The sequence below is a fragment of the Centruroides sculpturatus genome, unplaced genomic scaffold (genome assembly GCF_000671375.1).
Source record: "Centruroides sculpturatus isolate CEXI.00-Female unplaced genomic scaffold, Cexi_2.0 scaffold2103, whole genome shotgun sequence".
In the NCBI taxonomy this organism is placed as follows: domain Eukaryota; kingdom Metazoa; phylum Arthropoda; class Arachnida; order Scorpiones; family Buthidae; genus Centruroides; species Centruroides sculpturatus.
Window position 1 is genome coordinate 29,727 of NW_019386262.1, and position 26,852 is coordinate 56,578.

Sequence of the window (26,852 nt, forward strand, 5' to 3'; positions counted from 1 at the left end):
CCAGTGCTGTGGCGCTTCAATCTTTGCCTATGTCTTGGGCTACTCAAATATTTTATGTTTTTGATACTAAATTAACCTCTGAAGTATAATTTTTTATTGTTTTTATATTTTTCAATATATTTATTTTGTTCGTACAAAATAAAGAAATAATTTTTGAACGATACAATAGTCTTCGTTAGGCTTAACATCGACGAAAATTCAACGCGAAGCGACACGCAACGGAGAAAAATGTCAAGATGAGATAAATTAATATATTTTTTCGTACATAATCGGTTATCCGAAATACCGGGTTTTCCAGAACAACCCCAGTCTCCAATTGATTCGGATAATCGACGCTCTACTGTATTACACAGAATTTAGCGCACCGTTTAATTAACACACAGTTTTAAAGCGCTATTTCATTTTAAAATAACTGTCTGATTATTACTATTTTAAGAGAGGAAGAGGAACTGAATCGGACTCTTCAAAATTTTCTCGAAATTTTCAAAACTATTATTTTAAAATGAGGTTCGAGATTAAAAAATATGCCACTCGTGAGGTTTTTTAAATGAAATTTTCGAGGCGTTCCCAGGCTCTACCAGGTCCACAATGGATACACCCGATGGTGAGGGATGGGGACTTACGCTTGCCCGGATTCAATCCTGAATCTCCTAGAGCTACAAATAGTTGCAGCCACCTGGTCGTCAACTATCTGTTGGTTCACAATGTGTCTGGTCTTAACAGATTATTTACGGTGTTTTTATATTTCCTGCACAGACTCGACCGATTACATCTGTCGATAAAGAAAACGATTATTCGGTCAGACGCGAGTTAGAAGGACCTTGGAAAAGCGAATGCGAATATATAACTACAGCTAATTTAGGGTAAGAAATCTTTTCATTTCGTAAAAAGTTAACTCAATTCTATTCGTTCGCAGACAAAAGTCATATTTTTAATATTTTCACTTAAAAATTATTTGATTTATAAATTTGCTAAGTTTGTGTAAGAACACAAATCTTGAATAAAATTATTGTTGTTTAAATTCAGAGATAATTTTTATTTAAAACTAAGTAATAAATATTAAGATTTGTTTGAAAATATAAGACTTTTAGAATTTGAAAATGATTTTTCAAAAAACGTTCTTTTGCCTGTAAGCACTAAGAGTGTCCAGTCGGTCAGACTTCCAGGATATGACTGAATGCTCGAGGGCGTGTCTAGTCTACAGATGGAAATTAGCTATGACGTAACGGGTCCTTCGTCTTCCACGCAGCTTTGGTCATATAATTAGATTGTACTATGTATGTCTTGTCTCTTTAATCCGACATTGTTTCGACATGTCGAAACAATAAAAGAAGTATCTAACCTGAAAGCTGTAATGATAGTATACCGAACTTAATGTCGGATTAAAGAGACAAGACATACATAGAACATAATAACAGCTATCCAAAAGTGATATTTAGAATAATTAGATTGTAGTTGTGCGTGGGAAGAGATTACCAGAGATTGAAGCGTGAAAGTCCGTACGAATTGCCATTTGTACGGACTTTCAGGCTTCATCAAAAGAGCGATCCACTTAAAACGGCATTCCATTAAGTTGCCACCTCAACCGTGCGGAACTTCCAGCACGGTTGAGCAAAATCGCGAGTTTGGCTCGAGATACCTCAAATATGTCGTCGGATAGCAGAGACGATAAAGGTCTCGGTATGTCTTCGAGTCCGAATCGGGAACTGAAATTTTTTATGGCCGTGAAGACCTGGCCGATCGAATGGTGAGTATGAGGAACGAAAAAGCCTCTTATTGCCTATAGAGCTGCAAAAGGTCGCAATCGATCTCGGGCCCTTTAAAACCATTCACACAACGAAAGAATTGAGCTTATTGGGATATTAATATTAGTTTTTAGTAAACATTTATTTTCCTGTATCTAATTTAAAAAAATTATTTTTTATAGAGAAGTATTTCCCGGCGCTGTTACACCTCTTACATTTAGCATAATTATAAAACTCTTTGACACTTCGGGTCAGGTAAGCAAATAATAATTTTTATTGCATTTAGGAATTATTATATCTTATTAAGCTCAATATTTGTTTTTTGGCACTTTATACTTTGTCCCACATATTTGATACAGACAACTTAAAAAAGCCTGAAGTTCTGTGCATCAGAATGTTTTTGGATTCGAGTTTAACTCGAATAGAGGCACACACTCTACTTTTCAAAATTTCAGCAATTCGCCCATCACAGTTAAATTATGTTCTTTTATTTAATTCTGTTTAAAACGCTTAAAAAATAAAAGTTCGATGTAAAAGCTGTTGAATTATACAGTAGTTTACTACCGAGAATATTTGAGAAATTGACCGTGATGTTGCAAAATCAGACAATCAGACTAGAGTACAGTAGAGCCTCGATTATCCGACCTAATTGGAGACTGAGGTTGGTCGGATAATTGAAAGGGCGGATAACCGAAAAGTATGAAAAAATCCATTATTAGTGTAGTATATTATTATATCCCATGTAATTAGTATATTAGTATATCGCTATTAACCTACTTCGCGTTGAATTTTCATCGATGTTAAGCCTAACAAAAATTTTTTAAAATAATAATCGTCGCTATTGTATCGTTAAAAATTAGAAAATTAAGCCTCGTTTAAATACTGGCTCCCTTTCATGGTCGAATGAGTGTTGCCAGCTAAAACACGTAAAAATAATATTAAAGTAACCGAGACATAGCCAAATATTGTAGCGCCACATCACTAGCGGACATTTGAAATTTGCCGACTAGGACGGTCGGTTAACCGAGGGGTCGGTTGATAGGGGGTCGGATAATCGAGGCTCTACTGTATACCAGAAGGCTAGATGGCCAACCTGCCATTTTAGAGAACCGAAGCTCAGAAAGGATACGACATAGTTTTTTCGGGACCGTTTCTCGTCACTGATCTTCCATTGAAAAACTGACACAAAAAGGTTCCTTTGTGTTGCATAGAGTTAAAAAACAATAAAGTGTACTAAAGAATAGCGATTAAAGTAATATGAACTATTGCACTGGATGGTCGGATGGCCGAAGTGGTTAAGATGGTATATACCGCTCTGAAGAGTGTAGAATCGAATGTTGGCGAGAAACCTCAGAAATATATTATCCCGGAAATGTCCATATCCTTCACCACACAGTGGAGGGTATGGAGGAAAAACCTCTTACTACCCACAGGACGGAAACAGTCAAAAGCGAAAAAACAGTTTAGCGGACAGAACTGATTTTATGTTAATGTAAGTGTTTTACCGGTGTTTTACGGCTTTCAGTTTGCACTTATATTCGTATTAAATTGGTTTTTAATTAAAACGGATGAAATAAAACTGAAATTCGGTAGTTAAATAGTTCACGTTTCATTTACTGTAATTTCGTGCGTTTAGAGCATCCATTGTCTATAGACACGAGTTGGTAATCGCAATTTTAAAATCGCCATCTAACCTAACTCGCACCTTTTCCAAATTGTATTTTAAACACAAATAACCCGCGGATAATCCGAATGAAATTACAATAGTCAGGAATTTAAAATATTTATTATAATATTGAAGATTTATTTACTACTTGGGTTATTTTTTTCAACCTCCATCGACCCAGAACAAAGAAACCAGAATGAAGAACAGAACCATTTTATTTGTAGAAGGTAGTTACAGACGTCACCTATAATTGGCTTGTCGATTCGGGCAGACATCATACCGTGACACCAGCTTTTTTATATCCGTGTCGAAGAACGTTGCCGCCGGGTCATTCGGCTCACCTTTAACACGACTGAGGTATGCATTGTGGACATTGAAATTTGAGGAAACTCCTCACTGAGCTCAGAAATCGTGAACCGACGCCTTTCTCGCACCAATTGATCCACTTTGTCCACCAAATCGTCGGACGTCACACGCTTCCTCCCTCGACTATCCTCATCGTGAACGTTGTCACGTCCTTGTTTGAATTTCCTGCACCATTCACGGACACATCCGTAGCTCATGAGGTTCTCACTATACACATTACACACTACACATTCATCGATGAATTTCACCTCCATTCGGCCCTTCGGCCTGTAGAATTCGAATTACTGCTCGTACTTCACAGTTGGCGAGAGACTGGATTGGCGGCATCGTGCTTACTTGTTTACTGCAGAGTAGAAAATGTTTAAAATAGCTTGGCACAATGCTAAGTGGTGGGAATATACTACTCACTAGGTGTGCACCCCGACCCTGTCTCACACGCTTCCAATTTTTTTTCACGCGTTAGTGGAGGTTGAAAAAATAACCCTCGTATAATAATCAAGTTCTGTACAAATTAACTTTATAGTTATTGTAATATCAGCTATTTATGTATTTTTGCATTTCTATAGAGAAGAATGAAGAGAAGAGGGAGATTAGAAGAAGGAGCATTTTGCCCTTATTTCCTACGTAGCATGACAATTACTAACGGTCACATGGTATTTAATTTAATAGACGTAGGTACAAGGAACGAAATTATTATCATTATTAGTAAACAGTAATCTGAATATAGTACAGTATATAGTTTAATATTTATATTTGTTCTAATTGAAAGACTAAAAGTAATTATATATTAAAGCGCCACTTAATGCTTAAGATACGTTCGTAGAATATGTCTTCATAATTTTACATTTTAGACGAAGGGTCGGGCTCTGAGACGGGATCTTTGGCTTCTCGATGTAGCCATAAACAGTCAATTGCCTTTCTTCCTTCGATCACGAAGAAGCTATCGACAGCGGGATGTCATTTACATAATACCACGCTTAGCTATAGAGCTCTTTAGATCTCCACTATAATCTAAATCGTTCTTTATAATTGTTTTATAATTAGTATGATTGTTGCAATAATATTGTCGAAGAAGTTGCAGGAAGTCTTATGTCATCTCGACAATCAGAAACTGTAGCTTGTCTAGAAGCTTAGCTCCGATAGTAGTTCAGGTTCTTTATTCCTTAAACAATTGGCACGGGCTTGCAACAATACCCGGATTATTGTAGCCAAAGAAGCCAGATTTTGAGAAGATTTTAAGAGTGCCAAGTTGTCCATTCCAGGAAATTACTGCTTTACTGAGTATTAGCAGCTGACATGTTCTAAATGTCCCGCTTTGGATAATTAGGAATACAGATCATTTGAATAAAGCAACTATAAGATTATTTGAAAATTGGTTTTATTTAATGATTAGGTAGAGAATGATTTGTAATTTCTGCAGAAAAAATATCGAATTAATAAAACGCAAAGAACAATGATAAGTTTGGAGTGATTTCCGAAGGAAAGACCCAAACACTTACGAAATTAAAGCTTATGACCAGAGGAACATAATGATAGTAGTTTCGAGTCAGGAAGTGCGAGTTTTGATTTGCCTCCTATAGTTTCTAACTGAAACTACTACTATTGTGTTCCTCTGATCATAACTTCTAATTTGATGTATAGTTTGGAGTTTGTCCCGGGTGACCGGAAATCATCCAAACTTCACGGCGTTGTCCTTTCAGTTAGCGGCCACTGATGTTTCCAGCAAGAAAGTTTCAATTTAAATGCCAATAGTACTGAGCTTGGGCTCCGTACAATACCGAGAAATTTGTGTGTCATATAACTTAAAATTTAGCTACTTTTACGGCCGTACGAAGTGCTTCGAGAATTAAATATGGAAAAAAGTAGTTAGGCTATATATTTTCAAACTAATCTTTAACCGAGAGAATATAAATACAGTATGTCGGAAATCGAACGCTATTGATTGTGTTGAAACAATAAATGTAATTTGAGAGGCAAATGAAAAGAAATTTTCCTGGGAAAAAGGGGTCGATTCCCGGATGACTCCCCTACACATTTGGTGACAGTTCGAGGATACAATCGAACCGACTGTCCATCAACGGTATCCGAAGAAAGGATCATTGAGAAATCCGAATAAAATGCAGGGATAAAAAAGAGAGTCGCGTCCGAACTTTCATTTTTTTGTCCCTGTTTGTCCCACGAATCAATCCTGAAAACTTAAATTTAAATGACGAATTAAGATCAGTTTCGTCCTCAATGATTAAGTCCCGATACCATCTGTCGAGAGAAACAATAAGAAACTTAAGTCGAAATTGATGGACAAACGTTATATTCACTATTCACTTTAAGATTTCAGAGTTTCCAATTCCGTCGAATATTTTTTATTCGGGACCACTCGGACGGATTCAGATATTTACAGCCTCTCGTTCACCTTCGGAACTTGGAGAAAGATTTGATGGTTGGAGAAAGGCCTTTCTGCAACGATCGTACGAAAAAAAGAGTTCAAATTCCTGACATACGTATTTTGAGTTAGCTTCCCTCGCAAAAAAACTGACCATCTACGATAGATGCGAAACACGATGAACAGAAATCGGTGCTCATCGATGATTGGCATTATTCCACGAACGAGACTTCATCATTACCATCGGGATCCTGTCGCAAAAAAACTCTTATTGCTGCAATCTTTACAAGTTAAAAATTACAAATATCTTGTAATTTATATGCCACAGGTTCCTGGTGAATATAGAAATTAATTTATTCTTAAGAAATAGTTATTTTATTATTTCTTCGTCATTTCTGTTACCTCATAACGTATTAAGTGGTAACAGAAATGACGAAGATGCGCGATAAATCGAGCAGTAAGGAATAAAACGGTTACATTGACTAATAATAGAATTAACATACTTTTCACATTTAAAAAACATAAGAAATTTTATTTATTTTTAGACTTTATACCGATATAATTCGGAAAAGGCTACTACTTTCAGCAATTCTTCTCTAGTTTCGTTATTTGGACGAATTCTGGAAGAGGATGACGAATTTAGGAAGAGAGGAAGAGAACGTTACAGCACAAATCGTTCGACCACGTACGCTGTTTATCGTCTGGCGTATCTCTTTTATGTAAGTATTCGTTTATCAAGAAATTACATTATTTTGAAGGGAAGAAATGAGTCATAGTGTAAAACAATCGCGGTTTTTCTTATTTGATTTGATTTATTCTTACATAATAGATGTGTGCTTTTTGATTACATTTCGAGAGGATATTTGAAGAAAAGTCGTAAAAGTTTGAAAATAACAAAAGCAGCCTAATATTTACGACAATTACTATAAAGAAAAATACATATTCTACTAGGTGTCCCGTAACTTACCCACCGCAAACTTACGATGTTTGCAAGCAGAGATTTAAAAATGGAGATCCAATCGTTGCAAACACCGCGTAAGATGTAATAAGTCTTGACCTCATATATCTCTACGAACAGTCATCCAGCGGTGGTATGTAAAATAGCTGCTCGAACTCCTCTGCCACTTCCCTGTTACTGCGCTGGCTGATCATTGGATCTGCTAACACAGATGACATATAACAGAATGACGATATTGTTTTGAAACGAAAAAGCCAGTACATTATGGAACATCTTACATAAATAATAAGCATCTACAATTTAAATAATTCGCATACAATTCTTCTTTACTTGTGTGTTTACTTTGACAACGACAGTTTTGATTAATGTTATCAAAAATTGTAATTTTCCGCTAAATCTGGCAATTTATTTTTTCAATGGAAAAACTTTAATTTTTAATAATTAAAATTTGTAATTTTAAAACCTTTTTTACAGGATATATATAATTCCAAAAGGTTATTAGAGAAAACAAAGGCCAAATATGCAGATTTTAAGGTTTCGACGACCAAACTGTGTTCTTCATCAGAAATATTTGAAGAAATTTCTAAGAAACTATATCACATAGAAGAGGTAATTTTTCTACACCTTTTCCATCGAGATACTTTAATAATGTAAAGATTTTAGGCTATTTATGCGGATAACACATCATTAAAAAATTCTTTGAGTATTTTTTAAAAACAAGTGTAAACTATTGGGATATTTTTATTTAAAATTTTTCCACCTCGCGGGGACTAGCACTTCCATCCTCATCAATGAGGAAGCCTCGTATATTTGAATAAAGATGCCCGTAGAAATCTCCAAACCAACCTGGATTCTAAAGAATTTCGATATCCTAGAGTCCGGGTCCTCCGCTGGGGCAGACTACGATTAACAAAAGGATGCCTTTATATTGTTTTGCCCGATTAGCGCGTTGCTCAATTTTATATTTAATTTTATAATTAAGAAAATCCCATCTTATTTTAACGCAGAAATTATTTTTCAGCCCGTTAACGTCCACATCGTATGCACTGTCAGTTCGTCTATCTGGAATTCGGCAGTTTTATCCAACCTGGTTAAGGCGCAAAATGGTAATAATACTTCTATATAAGTTAATACGATTTTAAAAATGAATAAATACGTGTATATTTGACACTTTCCTTACGTGGAAGCAAAGAAAATCCCACTTTTTATGCTTATTATGAAAAGGTGAGCCGAAACATCGGTGGATTGCCGGACTCCGGTCAATCCACCGATGAAAATTTTTACGGTTTCGACTCCGGCTGGATTGTTAGGATAGGAGAATGACGTATTTATGTAAACTGTTCTACAGTTTGTCGCTATCAGTGGCCTAGTGAATAAAACTAATGAACAATGAAGTTGGTGGCGGGTTGGCACCTAAGAACAAGCTAGCTACGCGGATTTTTTCGAATTGCCATAGAAAAGCCCTTGGAAAATTATATTTTGCAATTGTGATTATGGACAATTATAATAATTTAAACTAAAAATATAGATGACTTTTATTTCTATATTTAGGTTGGACGACCGAAGTTTATGCAGATTTTGCATTTCTTACGTCGAACATAAATTCGATCGAAAGCGCATCTGTTCCTGCAGCGATAGACGTAAAAATTATTTTATTTGAATGAAATTTTAAAAAGGCTTTCTTTTTATTGAGGAAATAAATTCCATTTATTTATCAGTTATTTTCAAAATTGAAAAAAGTGTATTTGATTTCAGGACTTGGCATTGCTTATATCGAAACATATAAGAACAGAGGAATTTCAAAAAATGGAAACAAACGTAAGAATTTGAAACGTATATTTACTTTTAACGCAATTTATATTTGTATTATTATCTTGTGGTGTAGTCACTATTTTAGTTTTGACTTTCTTTTTTTGTGGACACAAAGGACCTTTTTGTATTGGTCGTGGATTCGGCCTGGTCCACTGGGTGGTGAGAGACGAGGGTCGACCTCCCGTTTCGAATGCCGAGGGAAGGTATTCGATTCCGAGTTTCCCGGAGCGGAAATTATTTAGCTAGGAAACAACACGTATCGCAAGAAGCTAACGAGACTCGGTAGGCCTTGCGTAGCCCTTTGTAGTGAGGCTAAGCAAGGCCTAAGCTAAGCAATATACTAGGAGGCCTGAAAAAGTTTGTCTCGATGTCGCAGAGTTGCTGTCTAAGATGAAGAGAGGCTCTGGTCGATAATACATTATGAGCACCGCGAGTTAAATCTTTTTAATTGAAAAAAATTAAATTTGAATAAAAACTAATTTATTTTTCAGAAAGTTTTTTCTTGGTTAAACGATAATACCGAAGTAAGAAAAAAATTTCAAGAATTTATCGAAAAGCACGGTCATAGATGTATTAAAGAGGTAACATTTATAATTTCTTATTGTCGAATTTTATAATGAAATATTTCATTAATCGCAATTAAAATTATTGAGGTTTTTTGAAATTTTCAATTATGTAAATTTTTGCATTGTTTGTATCTCTTCCTCCAACCTTTATCCGACTTTATATTTGAACATTTAAGCCAGACTCGGGAGGCCTTGTATAGCCTATTGTACAGAAGCCAAGTAAGGCCTAATTGTAATAAATTTCAATTACGATTTATCCCTATCCGTTACGGATTGGGCCTAGAAAAACTGCGGCTGGCAGAGTAATAAAGGAAGAGGTCCGAGTTAATTGTTTTTTGAAAATTTCTGAGGATCTCACTGGCTTCAATTATAGTCTCTGGCTATTGCATTCTCTTAGAAAAGCGAGATGATGGCTTTTCTCATTCGTGACCCGATCAATCGTTCAAATTTAACATTCGTTAGGTGCTTTATTTGATTTTTCTCCATCGAATTATAAGATTTTCTGTCAGCTTCCTCTCGTATTATTATTCTATTATTCTTTTTATTATTATCTTCTTTACTTTAGAAAAGTCTGCTCTAGAAATTTAGTTAAAATCATAATACTAGTGAGATCCGGAGTCAATGAAGTATCGCGTGTCTTTATAGCCAGGTTGGAACCTTACAAATTTTCGTGAATGGTTATGTTTATCTTGGACAATGAACTGGGAATTGAGGGATGGAGGCTCAGTTCTTCAGCTTCCGATCTTCCTACTGTGTACTTGATCAAACCTTTGATGGACTTTCGGATAAAAATGTATATTTTCATTAAGAGTGTAATAGATTTGTTAAATTTAAACGACATTAAACTACTGTTATCGGTAAAAATTGTTAACAAATACATTACAAATAATAATTTTAGTAATAGATTATAATACACATTATACGCAATATAAAATATGTTCTTATTGTATATCTAGTTTGATTTGTATTCTAAAACCTGGAAGATGGATCCTTTACCACTAATTAAGACATTGCAGGTATGTTAATTCCAGAAACTTACGTAAGATATTTCATGGAGTAAATATATTTGGCCTGTTTCAATACGTAACGCGTTAAAATACGAGAAAAGCTTCTCCCTTCTAAAATGTTTCATAAAAAATTTATATGTTTTTGTTTATTTTTTATATACTTACTTTATATAAATGGTAGAAATTATTTTAAAATAACTGTACTTATTACAGAATTCAGTGGGAAAAGCGATAAAACAGAAAGAAGGTGCGATGGATATCGAATTGTTATTGAATAAAATTAAGTCGCCGTTAACTAAGGGCCAAAAGTACGTATGTTTGTTTAATTCGATATAAAATTCCTGGCATATATTTATACACAGCTCCAGTCAAAATTTCCTTCTTCTTTTATTTCAAAAGTACTAAAAATGTATTAATTTTTTGACTGTAGTTACGCAGGAAGTGGTGCGTGGAGGATCGGATGGTCTCGAAATGATTTTCAGTCACTTACGTTGTAACTTTGTTACGTTAACTAGCAAAGTTAACGTAACAAAGTTAATGATTACCGTTTAATCTAGAAGGATTTCCTGGAATTTAAATAAATACATTTAAAGTTGCGTAATTTTGCACAGAAGCAAAACTGTCAATGATTTTCAATGTGAATAATGGTCCTGGCCGATTTCCTATGTAACTACATTAACAAAACGAACAATTATTTATTGTGACTTGGTCAGAATTTTTAATATTTCTAATGTACAGTAGACCCCCTATAACGCTTAGATACGTTCCACGCTAATCGAATTTTACGTTGTAAGAATGTTTAAATACATGAGCCAATCGCAGCCCGATAGGTGGGAACTTTACGGACTAAGGCTGTTCGAAAGGTTTTCTTCTATAAAATTAACCGATTCTAGACTAATTCCACTCAACATTTCCAAAACACGTATAATTTTTTGGGAGTAATCCGTATAAACTACGCTATAAACAAAAAATTATAGGATTACTTACCGAGTGTGTACCGTTCGACTACGCCGTTGCTTAAAGCTGGTTTTCGTCGCGGAACAGCACATGAAACGGCAGCCGCGATTTCTAATAACGAATTTTTCGCAGAAAAATAACTTGACCTTCGGAGACATCATTAATATAAATAATTTTAATCGCCGTTGAATAAGAAGTGTTTCTTTCACAAGAAATGTATAAAATTAGTGCTGTATTAGACTTACGGTACCTAATTTACATACTGTACAGACGATAATAAACTCAACTTACTAGCCTAAAATCTCCGTAGCGTGTTGCCAGGCGGCAGAAAGCATATATATAATTATAATAAAGTTACAATAAATTAAGTTAATATATAATTATATATACAGTACCTAATTTATATATAATACTGTTTAGACGATAGCAAACTCAATTTAGTTGCTCCGTAGCGTGGCGCAGGGTCGGAAGAAAGTAGTTCGGCTGCTCATCCACTATTGGTCCAGATTCTATCAATCTTGTCGCGAAACGACGTTATAGGAGGTACTTTATACGAATGTTGCTACAATTTTTTCGCTACGTTATAGGAATTGTCGTTATAGGAACGCACGTTATAGGGGGTCGACTGTATTTCATTTAAAATATCAAATTATTAGTAGTGTTTTGCCTCTGTATATCACACTTTTTCGTTTATCAACCAAGTCGTATCGATCATCTATTAACTGCTTTCGGGGGAAAAGTTTTGAATTGAAGTAACGTAACTTCTAGTTTGAATCGGAAGTTCTTATACAGTTAATTGGGGCATCCCGTACCTAAGATTTCCATATCTGATCTCGTCTTCATCTATCTAACTCCGTCCTCAAGATTAAGGAAATACAGACGGACAGATGGACGGAAGACAGTGGGAACTTTAAGTCTACAATTTTTCCAAATTTTGCAGAATGCCATATTATTTCAATTCAAAAACTTTCTCCCGAAAAGCCTGTTAGATGACCGGCACCACTCTATTGTTAAAGGAAAAGTATGATGTACGGGGGCAGGCCATTACTAATTTCAGGTAGAGAACATAGATTTTAAATGAAATAAATTAAAAATATGATTAAAAATTGCAGCCCGGCATTGTGACCGTGATACAAGAAATAATTGCTGGTTTTTCTTTACATTTTTTGCCTTGTGGACACTGAGGGCATTTTTTGTTTTTTAAAAATGAAACTCATCGCGTGTTCAGCCAGGATTCACAATAGGGCGATCGGGTGTGAGGTATGGGGCCGGACATATCCGGTACGGACCACTTTCCAAATCTTGCGGGTTCTCGACCGGTTAGGATTCGGACCCGGATTTTCTAGAAAGGCAGATTAACATTTTAGCCACTGGCGTCAAGTCGGAAACAATTTGTACTGTACATTTCTTTAGATAATGCAGATTGCACGTACAGAAATTTTTTAGATGGTTTCATTAAGATATAAGGGCCCTAATCTATTGTGACTTGCCAAAAACACGCTAACTTTGTACGAATTGGTCCTCCTAGTTAGTGTCTGCAGTTAGGAAAGAGTTAGGTTTTTTTAATTTTCTTCCCTACTTACCATAAAAAATTATTTTCTTAGAATTCTTGGAAATAAAAGCGATTTTTCTATCATGATTTCTAAAGGTAACAAGAATTTTGTTTTGTTTCTAATTATTTCTTCTGTGTTGACCTCTTTTTATCAAGCCAACGTATTCAGATGGGCTCTCTCTTGAAAAATTCCTGGATGTCCAAGAACGATAGGCTGACGCCTTTACCACCTCACATCTTTTGTGTTTTATACTAATCGACTTTTTTTTTAACTTGGAGATTATATTGTCCTGACATTTTAGATTTAAATTTAAATAAAATCTAAAATTCTGACGTATCGCCATTGATTTCCAACTTGTTACTTTATTTTTGTATTTATGTATTGCATTATTAGTATCGTATTTAAAATATAAGCGATATAAAGTTATAAATATCTGTTTATTTATGATTAATAATTTGACAGTTTCAATTGTTATTGTCTAAATTAACAGACGAATACTTCGATTCGTGTTGCCAAGATGTCGAAAAGCAGTGGAATACAGAGAAGCAACTAAAGTAAGACAATTAATCATCGGTTATTATTAAATTATAAAGTTGTCATTTACGAACAATCGCTTCCGGGATGTACAATCGTAAAAACACGGTAAAATCAATGGCGAAAGTTTACGAGTTTGGTTTGATGAAACTCGTGGAACTGGCCATTTTCCGAGAAAGGCGGTGTCCGTGGTCAACTTTCTATACAAAACTGGCCCCTGTTTAGGTGTTAGATATGTGAATAAATACTTGAAAATGCCATTAACCCACACGTAGGACCTCCGCGGGAACCTCAACTAGTGTTCAGTGGTCTTAATCACTTGACCCGTGTTGGTGTTTAAAACATAAAGTTCAAAAATACGTTTCGTTATAATTATTATACAGTATAAATTTAATCAATATTTGTTATATGTATCAGTTACGGAAGACGAACAATCGAAAGAATTTCAAAACAGAAATTCGTTGTAGCGAGTTTCGTGGAACTTGTCCCACCCTGTACTTAATCGCCGGTCAGGTGTCAGAGGGGTGACATAACTTACGACCTTTACGTAAACACTTGCTCCGCTGCCCTCAAACGGATTAGATGTAGAAATAAACTCCCTCTTTTTGTTAACGTTAATTTTGCTTGTGTGAATCATTTATAGTCTCCCAACATTCGTCAACTGTCGAAACTTTATTTATTCAACATTTTTTTAAATTCTGTAGGTAATAAAAGACTTTTTTATGAGTTTGGCTCGATCATAATTGATGCAGTCGGTCGGGACGAGGAACCGGACGCGACATATTCGGAACAGACCACGCATGAAAAATTGAGGTTTCTCATCTGGCATCAAACTCTGATGCCTTTATTGCGAGGGCCCAGTTATCACTATTTCAGCTTAAATAAAGCCCGTTTTCTCGCCCATTATGAGTATAGTGAAGTTTGTGGGCAAATTTCTCGTTACTCGGTTGCTTAGGGTGACGGTTTACCTTATAAAATCTTTTAATGTTATCATATTTTTCTGTTTACAGTCTTTCCTAATCAAAATATTAAATTCGTTTCGAGAAGCATTTTATCATTTGGGACAGGTGATGGTAGATGAAGGAAGGTTATTTGACAAAGAACATTTATTTTTTCTAACCTTCGAAGAACTGGATATGCTAATAAAAACGAGATCTGCAAGAATACTGCACAAGTAAATTAAAGAATGATTATAAGAATAAATATAATTAAATTATTAATTAAAATTTTTGCAATTTTGCAGAGCGGTAGCCCGTCATAAAATCTACTACGAACTCGACTCTCTGAAATTTCCCGAAATTCATTGCGGCATTCCTAATCCTTATCGTAACAAAGTAAGTGCTACGTTATACAGCAAATCCTCGTTAATTCAAAATTCGAATTATCCGAGATTTACATTTATCCGTACAACACGCCAAAAGCCTGTAACTGGTGAAATTTATTAAGCGCGTATTCACAACTCTATTTTCGTTAATAAATAATAATAATAATGTACAGTCGACCCCCTATAAGATATAGATACGTTCCAATTTATTAGGAATCCAATTTCTTACAAGTCGTTCCAATCACAGCCCGACACGTATCAAGTTTACGGACTACGGCTGATTGAAAGGTTTTCTTGCATAAAATTAATCGATTCTACACTAATCCAACTCAACATTTCCAAAATACGTATATTTTTTCGTAGTTTTATAGGAATCGTAATTATAGGGACCGTAATTATAGGGGAGTCGACTGTAAATGTGAAGGCAAACAGCACGAGTCCGGTGAGAACCAGATAGTAAAGCAAAATTATTTTTAATGTGGCCGAAAAAGCGCTAAGTCGACCACATGTAGTAGCCAAAAGCCTACAAATATCTCAATCTGCAATTCCGAAAACCAGTCGTATTTTATGAGATAATTTTAACCTTCCCTTATTTTAATATAGAAACACGTGTTTATGCAATGTTAAATTAATAATTCTTCTAAATTTTCAAGTAATTGGATACGAAAAATCTGTAAGTTTTTAATGTTTTAAATTATTGTAATTTATTAAAAGTTTTGTTATGTACATTTTTAGAAAACCGCTGAAGCCTGATTTGCCTGAAACAGGCCTACAGTATAATGTGTACAGGAAATACTACGGGTGAAAAAATAAAGATTTTTTATTTTTCTGATTAACCTCGAACGATCCTTGTATTTTTTACTTTAAATTAATAATTATAATAGTCGTAATTATAAAATATAACATTGATAATATAATTGAATTCCGGCGTATTTTATTACGGCACCTTTTTAAGCAAAGCACAAATAAACCCATTTTAACAAAAAAAAGTTATATATTTTTCAAAATTGAGCTTAAATTTCATAAATCAAATCACTGACTCGCGGCTCCGTAAGTATCATTTGGTAAATATAATTCTTTAATTCTTAAAATGGCTCTTTACGAAAAAAAGGTTGCCGATTGGTCTAGACCAGCCACAGGTTGGCAACCATGATATAGAGTGTATCGTATATCGAAGTGTATCTTGTGACGAAAACGATATTTCTTACTAGCAGTATTCCAGAGTATTGGGAACAAAAGAATCGATGGTACAAAGCAAATTAACACCGGGGTTAATTGTACCGTCAAATGGAATCGACTTATGGGAGAACTATCTGTGAAAAATTTAACCCCTACATAGATGTTAGACACGTGATCCCTAAAGTTAGTCAGTTGAAAACTCGGGACTCTCTTTTATGTTCACTCCTTTATCCATAGAGGAAGAGGGTATTCGGGTCGACCTGTACGAAATTTTCATAAATAACGATTAACTACATTATTTTTCATTACTTTGCTCCTTTTTAATTATTTTTTTATTGCTACAAAATAAATGCAATTTTATTTTAATAGGCAGTAATTGAAAATAATGGAAATGGAGCATCCGTAATAATGAAAGGTAGGTTAACGTGTTTTAAGAGTTTATTACGCTGTTGTAGTTAAAATTTAGACTTTTCTGATTTTTCCGTAGGAACTCCTGTCAGTCAAGGAATAGTTAAAGGAAAAGCCAGAGTTATACTTAATATAAAAGAAGCCGATTCTATTTGTGTGAGTAACATTTTAAATTAGTTGTATAAGATTAGGAATTAACATGGATAAAATGATGTTAAATAAATTGAAATTGTTTCACCGATAAAGCATTGAATATTAATTTTTGTGAAATTTTGAAATAATGCTTTTACCTGCAGAAATCGATGAAAGTTTACTAGTTTAAGATCGATTTAAATTTCTCTCAGATTCTCTACTGCTCTGTCAGCTTTTACAATGTTGGCATTGTAATTCATCCGAAATCCATTCACTCCCGACCATCTCTACGTTTTCATCCAACATCAATGCCATTTTTAACCTATAAATTAATGTTCGATGGAAAATTCTCATTGGTTTCAGGCACTTTATACACGCGGTTGAAAATTCAGTTAACGGATAAATTTCATACCAAATAGAAAATGAATATTGATTAATTTTTTACAGCAAGGAGAAATACTAATAACGTACAGTACCGATATCGGATGGAGTCCTTATTTTCCTCTTATATCCGGTCTGGTTACCGAACTCGGTGGATTAATATCGCATGGTAAATAACAATATTCTTTTTTGTATGATATGGGCTGATAGAAAACTTTCGGATGATAAAGTATTTTTAATTTTATGATTTTTAACTTTGTTACGTTCGTTTTATCAAAGTAATATTTAAATATTGTTTTGCTTTAGGTGCGGTAGTGGCGAGAGAATACGGTCTTCCTTGCATTGTCGGAGTTCATTCTGCATCTGAAGTATTTCGGACAGGTAATTTTAGCAAAAACTCCTTCGAAAATGCCACGTTTTCCTTATAAATTTTACTGTAAAGGGCCACATTTACGTGCAAAATAAATAAACTACAGCTTAGCGCCTGGCGTTATAATCACAGTATTTTGTGGAGACCTTTCTAAACATAATTTTTCCATAATCACTTATTCTGAATGCGGCTGATTAACTGACAGTTTTTAAATTAAAACAATATACAAGTTACGTAATTATGCTAAGTTAAGTACAGCGTGATGATAAATTAATTTATCGTCACGCTGCACTTAACTTCGAAGCATTTATCATGGGATTCGAAAGTGACTTTTCGAATGTTGTGTCTATGAGGTGGTGTCGATTGTTTTCTACACATTCTTGCTATCTTTCTTTTAAAGCATTGCATGATTCTGCAGCATTTAAGGAACACTTTGCTGCCAATTTTATACGTGACGTTCCACGTCGGCTCCGTCGCAGTCCTTCAATTGTTCCCGACGTCAACCGTTGCCCCCATCCTGTTGAAACCACAGATTCTGGTATTCAATATTACACTGGAGCATCTACAGTTGGAGAAAGTTGTGCAACATTTCAATGTAACGAGCTGAATTTACTGTCGCAATCCCGCATTCTTTGTCTTTAGAATAAAGTATGGACCAATTATTTTAAAAGTTGCTACACATCACTAAGCATTAATCTGCCGCAAAGCTTCGTGAAAAAGTCTTTTTTATTCAATAACTATAAGATATATATATTATTATGTTTTTCTATATACGATACGACGGATTGTCCTGTACTTTTTCACGTAATTGCTTGAACTGCTCAGTTTTCCGCCGCAAACCTTCGTACTGCTGCCTGTACTTCATCGTTAGTGTTTTTCACGAAGCAAACTTTTTAAAGGTCCAAAGATATGGAAATCAGAAGATGGCCAGGTTTGGACTATACGGTGGATGCTGAATAACCGTCTTCCATGTATCTTGTATGGATTGGTTCCAGGTTTAATGCGCGATCTTTTTAATTGTAAATTAAATTAAAATCAGCGTGTAACTAGTTCTATCGCATAACCCTCATTCCCTTTTAAATTATCTTTTAAACACACAAACTGCAGATAATTCTCACAAAAATGCTATGAATATTGTAAGGTAAACAAAGTCTAAATTTTTTTAAAATTCGAATAGATTTTTTCCGATATGTTGGATGATCAATCTGATGATTTAAAATAGATGAAAAGTATGCTTTTATATTTTAAAAACTTTTGCGTGTCAATTTAAAACCTCACCGAATGATTTTCATTTATTATAGTATACATTCTGGCAAATTTTAGTACAATTTCTAAGGTATGGTCCTATGAGAAATAGGACCTGTGGGCAGAATACTTTAGTATCCGCAGAGTGGAACGACTCTAATTGTAAAATTGTGTTTTGTACAATTGCCGCAAATGGTTACTCACACAAAGACCAACACGAAATAGTAATTCACAGAGTTAGATTCAAAAATATTTTATTTTTTTAATTTCAGGCGACATTGTTCTATTGGATGGAAATAGCGGAATTCTGCAGAAAGTGACAGAAGGGGAAGGTTTCTAGAGGCGCTCTCCTCCATTGACATCAGCTTCTTTCATTTTACAAATGGTTCCTTCATCGCCGTTTAAAACGATAATGTCTCCTAAAAATATCCATTTATATTTATAAAAATGTAATATTTTCGATAATAAATTACTAGAAAAAGTTTCAACCTGTCTGGAAGACTTTCATAGCTCCGTGAGCAGCCACAACGCACGGAAGTCCGTACTCTCGAGCCACGACGGCTCCTAAACGATAAAAATATTTCAAACGAAAGAATGCTTAAAGCTTTCTAGACAACGCGCCAACGACGATACTTGCCGTGTGAAATCAGTCCTCCGATTTCAGTTACTATTCCGGCCAAAAGAGGGAAATACGGGCTCCAGCCAATGTCCGTGCTGTACGTGATTAAAATGTCTCCCGGCTGAAAATTACGCAAAAAATGAATTAAAGGGGTAGAGAAATGTCGCGCGGATCCTGCATCCGGTTCCTACTCGAATGTCGACTGCTTCTTCCACGTTGAGGATCACTCTGGCAGGACCTTTAACCATTCCGCAACTGACCGGAATTCCTTTAGAAAAACAATAGGAATGAGTTATTTATTTATTACTTTAAATTAATAAAATCTGCTCACCTTTCATGATGGCCTCGGATTTGTAGGTGATGTCTGAAGATCCTAAATTAATCTTTGAAAATGATAAGAGAAATTACAATGTAAAAGTTAAAGAAACGTAAAAAATGAATTTGTTTAAAAATTGTTGAAGACACCTTTCTATGAAGTATATATAATACAATAAAAGGAAGGATTTAAATAATTTTTTCGGCTTTGGCTCCTTCCGCTCTATGGGCACTATAAATATTATTTGTTCTCTGATGATTATCGTGACAATCGGAGCGATCGAATGGTGAAAAACAAGTCCCAACACAAGAAAGATAGATCGCTTAAGAAAAATTCCTGTAATGATGCTGCCAGGTACCCGAGATAAGATCCGGGCGAGGAATTCCCTAGCACGTTTCGTGGACCGTCTGTCCTGGATTTATTGGGCTCCATCCTTCAATACCAGCCGCTTTCATTCGTTGTCCGGAGTCACGACTTCAAAACTGCCCTCTTAGCGCCCGTAGGACAAAGAATTTCTCTAAAATGATTCTAATGACGATCAGACAATTTCCATAAATGTAATGTTATAATTACCAATTCCTTTCAATAGATGATCTGCGCGCATCATATATATTTGTATTTATACCTTATTTCTCATTATCTGGTTTACTGCTTTTTATATCTATGTATTAATTTATTGACGTTTTCACTAATATCGCGCAATTCGTCGAATGTGCGAAAAGCAATAACAATCTAAATAATTCTTTATTCAAAGGTTTTTCTACTCACGGGTTGGGGTATGCCACGCATAACTTCCGGATAAATAATTTTCTCCTGCTCAGCGTGAATCTTCTTTCGACGGATCGCCCTGCAAGTTAACGTTAAAATTTAGTTCCAATTACTGTTTTATCCTTTTTTTACTCGTACGTCGCCTACTGAAATTCGCCAGCTGCTTTGTGGACGAGTACTCGGTTGTCGAATTTTCCTATTATTAACAGGTGTAATTTTGTATATTGCTGTACATTGTGTGTGACAAGTCTACCAGTGGTGGAATGGTTAGAACTACTGAATATTTTTGTAATTGATCGCAGGATCACGCCTGACTAACAGGTGTGATTCTGTTAGGATGGCGTGATCCAGGGCCACGAGGAGTTTTGTAGGTTTTCTTCACGTATAAAACACCTAAATAGGGGTCAGTTTTTGACAGAAAGTTACTCTCGCCTGACACCTCTGGAATGTTCGTCCTTGGGTCGCATCGTCTTATTTATGAAAGTAAATGCGACTTTGTAACAAAGTAAAAGTTTTAAATACACGTTGTGTATATTAAATTATATAACCTATAACTGCAAACAACAATCGATGGGATTATTATTATTTTTGTGTGCTTGAGGACATAGAACACAAGATGTAATAGAATAACGCGAACCAACTTATTTGGTGATCTGTCAAGAAAAAAATGCCTCCATAGTTTTTTTTTAAAAACTGGCTTTTACTTACTCGTTGGTGTTACACGTGTACAAAACTCGGAAAACTTCACGCAGACACCTGTTGGTCAGTGAATTTTACATTCAAAGTTGAGAAATGGAGAATCGGAGTTTAAGTTGGAATAAAATCCTCACAAATTATCGTGTGTGTATTGAGATGGAAATATCGAGTCCATTCGTATCGTGTGTGGATTGAGATGGAAATATCGAGTCCACTATCCGACTTCCATATTCATGGCAGCCAGATGGAATTATCAATGGGCACGACTGATTTCGCAGAAACAGTCTGATCATCCGAAACAAGACATTTGAAAACTTACTTGGAAATTAATTTCGAAGAACGCGTTTTTATCAGCTCTCCAATTTCGTCATGCGACAAGAAAAACAGAAGGTCTCTGTGCGGAAGTCTTCCTTCCAGAACCATCAATTCTGCCAAATGCCAATACGCTTCACGGTTCGAGTCGAACATCTTTATCATAAACGACTGAAAAGAATAGATAATGTAGATCATTTGGTTATAGGTTAAGGCGACAGTAAAATAATTTCCTTACTTTCGCTCTCTCCCTCAGTCTAACGCCCTGTTGACACCTCGGTAGCAGAAATTTCAAGAAGAGCCTGTTCGGAAACATATTTGTTCGTAAAAGTAATACTTTGGCAAAATAAACCAACCGGCTTTGGATTACCTGGATTTCCAACTCGGGTATTTCTTCAATTTGTCTAGAACGTTGCCACGGGCAGATGATTTAGTATTCTTTACGTTATTCACGATATCCTAGTGTAATTTTAATAAAGAAAGGTGAAATTTCAAAAGTTTAATAATAATAATTTACATAAGTCCGACAAGTTCTACAAATGCATTTTTAAATGAATAAAATTACTGTATATAATCCGAGAAAATGGTTACCTGTAAAGTCTGGACTAATTTATGTTGATTCTTTCTCCAAGGGATCGAATATGGATCGAACTAAAATTGTTAAATATATAAAATACATGAAATAGAAAGTACAATTTCAAATGATAGCGATTATTTTAATAAAAAAATCACCTCTTTTATAGATCTATGCCCGTGAATATCGAGAAAATTTTTGAAATCTTCCGCTGATTTCGACGACGACGTCTGAAGCCATTTTAATGCGTCCTGAAAAAGATTGGATGAATCAATTATTATAACATTAAAAAGATTACTGACGATTTTAATATTTTGTAGCTTGAAATGACAATAAACCTTTTTTATTTTCAATATTTTACACGATTGTTTATCTAGCATTTAATGTTGGAGCCCTGTCTAGAAAGCCTTTCACGCAACCCAAACAGAATCGTTTTAACTTCTAATAATGATCTGATCGGCTCTGGATTTAGATCATTTTAACTTACAATTAACGTTTTTATAAAACGGAGCGAGTCGCAGTCTCTGGATGCAGCGACTATAAGTCCAGGAGACCGACAGCACCGGTAGAAAATCCAAGCAGTCGTAGACAGAGCGCTAAGCCTCTCTGGCTATCCAGCAGCCCCCAGACGACAATAATAAAGATATACAGTAGAGCGTCGTTTATCCGAAAGCTGGTTATCCGAAACGTCTGTTATCCAAAAGCATTCCAGTCGGCAAATTTAAATTTTCGCTGGTGCTGTGGCGCTTCAATCTTCGGCTATTTCTCGGGCTACTCAAATATTTTACGTTTTTGATACTAAATTAACTTCTGGAGTATAATTTTTTATTGTTTTTATATTTTTCAATAAATTAATTTTGTTTGTACAAAATAAAAAAATAATTTTTAACGATACAATAATCTTCGTTAGGCTTAACATCGACGAAAATTCAACGCGAAGCGACACGCAACCGAAAGAAATTTCAACATGGCATAAATTAATATATTTTTTTGTACATGATTCGTTATCCGAAAAATAAGTTATCCGAACCACCCCAGTCCCCAATTGATTCGGATAAACGACGCTCTACTGTCATTAGAAAATTTTATGCCCATTTTAAAATCCAAGGCGATCCCGTAAAAATGTTATGTTCGAATGGTACACTTAAGTTGATTTTATTATCTGGGGCCACTAAAATTATATTTTATTTTAAAAATGGAATTGCAGATTAAAATTTTCCAGTTTCAGTCAAATGCAATATTTCTGTTACTTATTAGAGAAGAGGAAAAAACTTTATTATACCAAACATGCAATTGAAATTTCATGTTTGCTTCACTCGTTTGCCCTGAGAAATTACAATCAATTTGTTGACTCCTCGAATGGTCCTCTTAAACATTCTTCACAACCCAAGTTGGAAATGAAAACCAAAGAAAAAGGACACCGATGACTCCAATCAAAATATGTTATAGGTTTGCTTATTCGGCTGTATTATAGTCCGCGCAGCGAAAGGGGAGATACGAGTCAGCCTACGATCTTCTACGTCCCAACGATCTACGTCAAATGAAATGGACGAAAGACGTGATAGTTGACAAAAATCTATTTAAAACATTTCTATACTATTGTGGCGACCAATTCTGAACTTCGTCCGATCGCCACCAGAGGGACTTCGGAGGTTTTAAAAGACCGATTCGAACACGTCCCTTCGTCCTTTTCTCGACTCCTCGTCTAGAGTACGGACTCCTATTCAATTGTGCTAACTGAACTCTTTTGGTTGGCAGCTAATCGCCACACTATCTTTATCGTTTCACTCGTTTTTACAAATTTTATTACTGCCATCCGTGTGTCAACTCCCATACGTTTCTTTCATCCGACACAGGTCCTTCCAGCTCAGGCCGACTCGTGTCTACTCTTTCGCTGCACGGACTATAATACTGCTTTGCCAGGCAAAGCGCCCGTTGTCTTTATATAAAAATAACACGAAAATATCAAGTAACTATAGGAATAATACGAAAAATATCTTGGTAGTATGTGCATTATGTTCAAATACCGAGGAAGGGTCCTGGTCACTTTTACGGGTCTCTGTATATACCAGCCCGGATCACGTGGGCCCGCTTACCTCTGTAACATTATTATATTAAGTAATAATAACTTATGTAATTCTTACTTCTGTTTTCATAGCTTTAAATGTTGTCGGTTGGATTTCTTTGGAGATAGTACGAGCCAATGCCTACAAATAAACGAAAATTTACTATTTCATATTAAGGGTAAGTGTTAAACTTTTAGTAAAATATGAACCTCTAAGGACTGAGGAACGTCGGCGCTCTCGACATCTGAGCAATTCGATAATAAATTTGCAAAATCCGAGTACACGTCGTTATTCCATCCTGAAAACAAAATGTACACGCGTTTTTGAGTAGATACACGTTTAATAATTACAGAAAAACTATGTAACCATTTATACGAGAGACAGAAAGATGTGACACTTAAAAAGATAGACTGAGGTCACATAATAAACTTATATTTATTTAAATTCAATAAATTTATTTCTCATTAATTTTCTCGTAATAGCATAATTAGTGCGACCTTTGTACTGTACTTACATTTCAGAATCGAATTGTAACTCTATGTACAGGATAGCGTAATGATTGAAACGGTAAACAGATTGTCATTCTGGACCAGAGATCTGCATCTTAACGTTAAAAATTTGTGGATCATTTGATTTGTATAATAAGCGCCATTTATCCCTAAATTTAATTAATTTTTTGCGCTTAAAATTAAAATAATATCCTAATCTACTAAAAAAAAATGATTGAAAGAATCAAAGATAATTCAATGTTTGGAACTTGGTATGTTATCTCTTTGAACATAACATTTAACCGTGTTTAAATCAATTTACGGATTGATAATTCTGTGTGAGTATAATGGAAAATAATCGTAAACAATTCAAATTGTATTAAAATTAATCAGCCTGCTTGTTGGTTGAAGTACTAGGAGATTGTCATTAATTAAAGTATCCAAATTCAACGTTGACTAGAAATATGTAGAAGGCCAAATACGACCAAATCTGATATGATGATGCAAGAACATGCGAGAGACATTTCGATAAAAGACAAATTAGCACTATTACGTACCACTATAGTACTTTTGATTTGTTTTGATGGAATATGCAAAACTTAGGCGGTCTACCAGAGAACGTACAGTACAATGGGAAACTTGTCCCGATTTAAGTTTTATACACGTGAAGTAAACCTAGAAAACTGCACGCGTCTAGTCTTTGGTGAAGCAAAACCGCCACCAACTACCAGTATCCGATGCTCGTATCCACTCGGTCATTAGGGCCAGTTTGGCAAGCGCCAAAAGTTTTCTATGTTAAGATATATATTCTGCGGGGTTTATAGAAAATACATTAAAAATCCGGCAGCCTCGAAAGACAGTATCACACTTTTAAAAAGGTATATTTATATATATAATTTTAAAAAAGTCACTTTAAAATAATGAATATAAGAAAAATTACTCTGATTTTTTCAACAGTCGTTTTTCATTATCGAAGAGATGTACAGTATTTACACCATATGCATTTCGAACTGTATCAATTAAAAGTTCCTCTTCAGTGACGGCCGGATGGCTGAGTGGTTAAGGTGGCAGCCAACCGCTCTAGGGGACCCGGAATCGAATCCGGACGAGTCGAAAAATCCCCAGAGATTTTTCAGAGGGTGGTCCGATCGGATACTTGGGTCACCGCCCAGCCGGCCGAACCCATAATGGGTTTGCTTAAAGAGACCCTCTTAGTACCCACAGGGCGGAAAGAGTTAAAAATAAAATTCCTCTTCAGTGGTTTTGTTTTTTTTGTTTAGTTATGGCAACGCAACACTTGGGTGATCTGCCTAGGGAAGATGTCTTCCTTTTTAAGGAAAACTGGCCCCTATTTAGGCGATACAGATGTAGAGAAAACCCGGTGTTCCGGGTACGAAGACCGCTTGGACACTAGTAGGCCTGTTCAGTGGTACAAATACATAATAATAACGTCTCTGGTATACAAGATATCTCGGTTTTCTTATATACTAGAGAGTTTACATTATTATTGTGTATTTGTATCGCTGGAGAGGAATTGTTAATTGATATAGTTCGAAATGCATATGGTATAAGTACATCTCTTCGATAATAAAAAAGGACTGTTGAAAAGATCAGAGTAATTTTTATTATATTCATTATTTTAAAGTGACTATCCTTTTTAAAAGTTTTTTTAAAATTATATACATAAACATACCTTTTCAAATATATTTTAATCCATCTCCCAAATGTACAAAATCACACTTTTATGTTAGAAACATTGCAGATGATTAATTACGGTCGGGCGTTGAACACTCTGTTCATCGCCTTCAGATTTTGTATTTCCATAATAGGGACTATATTGAACAGTATCTCGTGCATCGCTAAAGTCTCCTTATGCTGTAGCATGAATATATTTTACAAATAAAATATACTGTATATTATTTGCAGTGGTAAAATTTGCCAGTTCTTTCGCATGTTAAAAAATGTCACCTTACCGGGGCCGTGTTCAGTAACGCAGAACACCTAAGTGGGCGGAGCTAAGAATACATAATACTGTACATAAAAGAAGCTAGTGGTGGGAGGAGTCAAGCGGTAGTTAGAAACGAGTTCAACATTGCAGCCTAACTAGACTTAGCAAGAATTCTGCGTTACTGAACACGGCCCATTTGAACTGTTATATCTATGCTACGATTTTATCTCTAAACAACGTTGTATAGGGGTACTTGAATTACGGTTACCCACTACATGTGATCTTAGTTCCAATATTGTTTCATTGGTAATTATCGTAAGTTTTCTGACAAATGTACATAAGGTAAGTCAGATAAATTTTATTCAAACAATTTCCATGGATTGTTAAATGATATTTACGCTAAGCGATTATGAATGTCGTTATTATCCTCGTTAGTAGTAGCGGAAGAAGTCGAATATATTTTATTAAAACATAAATAAATA

General features: G+C 35.1%; 3 protein-coding genes across 5 annotated transcripts in view; 2 read left to right on the forward strand and 1 right to left on the reverse strand.

The window, feature by feature from the left end:
- LOC111614314 overlaps window positions 1-867 on the forward strand; it is a 19,012-nt gene extending 18,145 nt beyond the window's left edge. Inside the window, exon 17 of the mRNA XM_023355680.1 lies at window positions 757-867. Coding sequence (XP_023211448.1) covers window positions 757-867 — 111 coding nt within the window. The remainder of the gene's footprint in view (window positions 1-756) is intronic.
- On the forward strand, window positions 745-19,071 carry LOC111614317 (putative phosphoenolpyruvate synthase). Its single transcript, XM_023355684.1, has 19 exons — window positions 745-863; window positions 1,928-2,000; window positions 4,344-4,448; window positions 6,703-6,876; window positions 7,590-7,724; window positions 8,137-8,221; window positions 8,667-8,755; window positions 8,871-8,933; window positions 9,419-9,508; window positions 10,450-10,509; window positions 10,714-10,808; window positions 13,501-13,564; window positions 14,555-14,718; window positions 14,788-14,878; window positions 16,417-16,462; window positions 16,535-16,611; window positions 17,035-17,137; window positions 17,275-17,349; window positions 18,856-19,071. The coding sequence occupies exons 3-19, from the start codon at window positions 4,350-4,352 to the stop codon at window positions 18,921-18,923; spliced, it is 1,578 nt and encodes a 525-aa protein (XP_023211452.1). The 5' UTR covers window positions 745-863; window positions 1,928-2,000; window positions 4,344-4,349; the 3' UTR covers window positions 18,924-19,071.
- LOC111614316 (putative phosphoenolpyruvate synthase) overlaps window positions 18,876-26,852 on the reverse strand; it is a 24,675-nt gene continuing 16,698 nt past the window's right edge. For all 3 annotated transcript variants that reach the window (XM_023355681.1, XM_023355682.1, XM_023355683.1), the window contains 13 exons: window positions 24,144-24,232; window positions 24,013-24,075; window positions 22,027-22,119; window positions 21,886-21,945; window positions 21,665-21,753; window positions 21,533-21,596; window positions 21,302-21,465; window positions 20,287-20,365; window positions 19,534-19,585; window positions 19,394-19,470; window positions 19,221-19,323; window positions 19,073-19,147; window positions 18,876-19,002 (listed from right to left, as the gene is read on the reverse strand). In XM_023355681.1, coding sequence (XP_023211449.1) covers window positions 18,920-19,002; window positions 19,073-19,147; window positions 19,221-19,323; window positions 19,394-19,470; window positions 19,534-19,585; window positions 20,287-20,365; window positions 21,302-21,465; window positions 21,533-21,596; window positions 21,665-21,753; window positions 21,886-21,945; window positions 22,027-22,119; window positions 24,013-24,075; window positions 24,144-24,232 — 1,091 coding nt within the window. In that variant the 3' untranslated portion in view covers window positions 18,876-18,919. The remainder of the gene's footprint in view (window positions 19,003-19,072; window positions 19,148-19,220; window positions 19,324-19,393; window positions 19,471-19,533; window positions 19,586-20,286; window positions 20,366-21,301; window positions 21,466-21,532; window positions 21,597-21,664; window positions 21,754-21,885; window positions 21,946-22,026; window positions 22,120-24,012; window positions 24,076-24,143; window positions 24,233-26,852) is intronic.

Bases quoted from the DNA above. Each gene is read 5' to 3' on its own strand.
- LOC111614317 (XM_023355684.1), top strand. From the start codon at position 4,350: ATGAAGAGAAGAGGGAGATTAGAAGAAGGAGCATTTTGCCCTTATTTC. The intron at 6,877-7,589 runs GTAAGTATTCGT...CCTTTTTTACAG, and splicing joins GTCTGGCGTATCTCTTTTAT to GATATATATAATTCCAAAAG. The intron at 14,879-16,416 runs GTAAGTGCTACG...TTATTTTAATAG, and splicing joins CTAATCCTTATCGTAACAAA to GCAGTAATTGAAAATAATGG.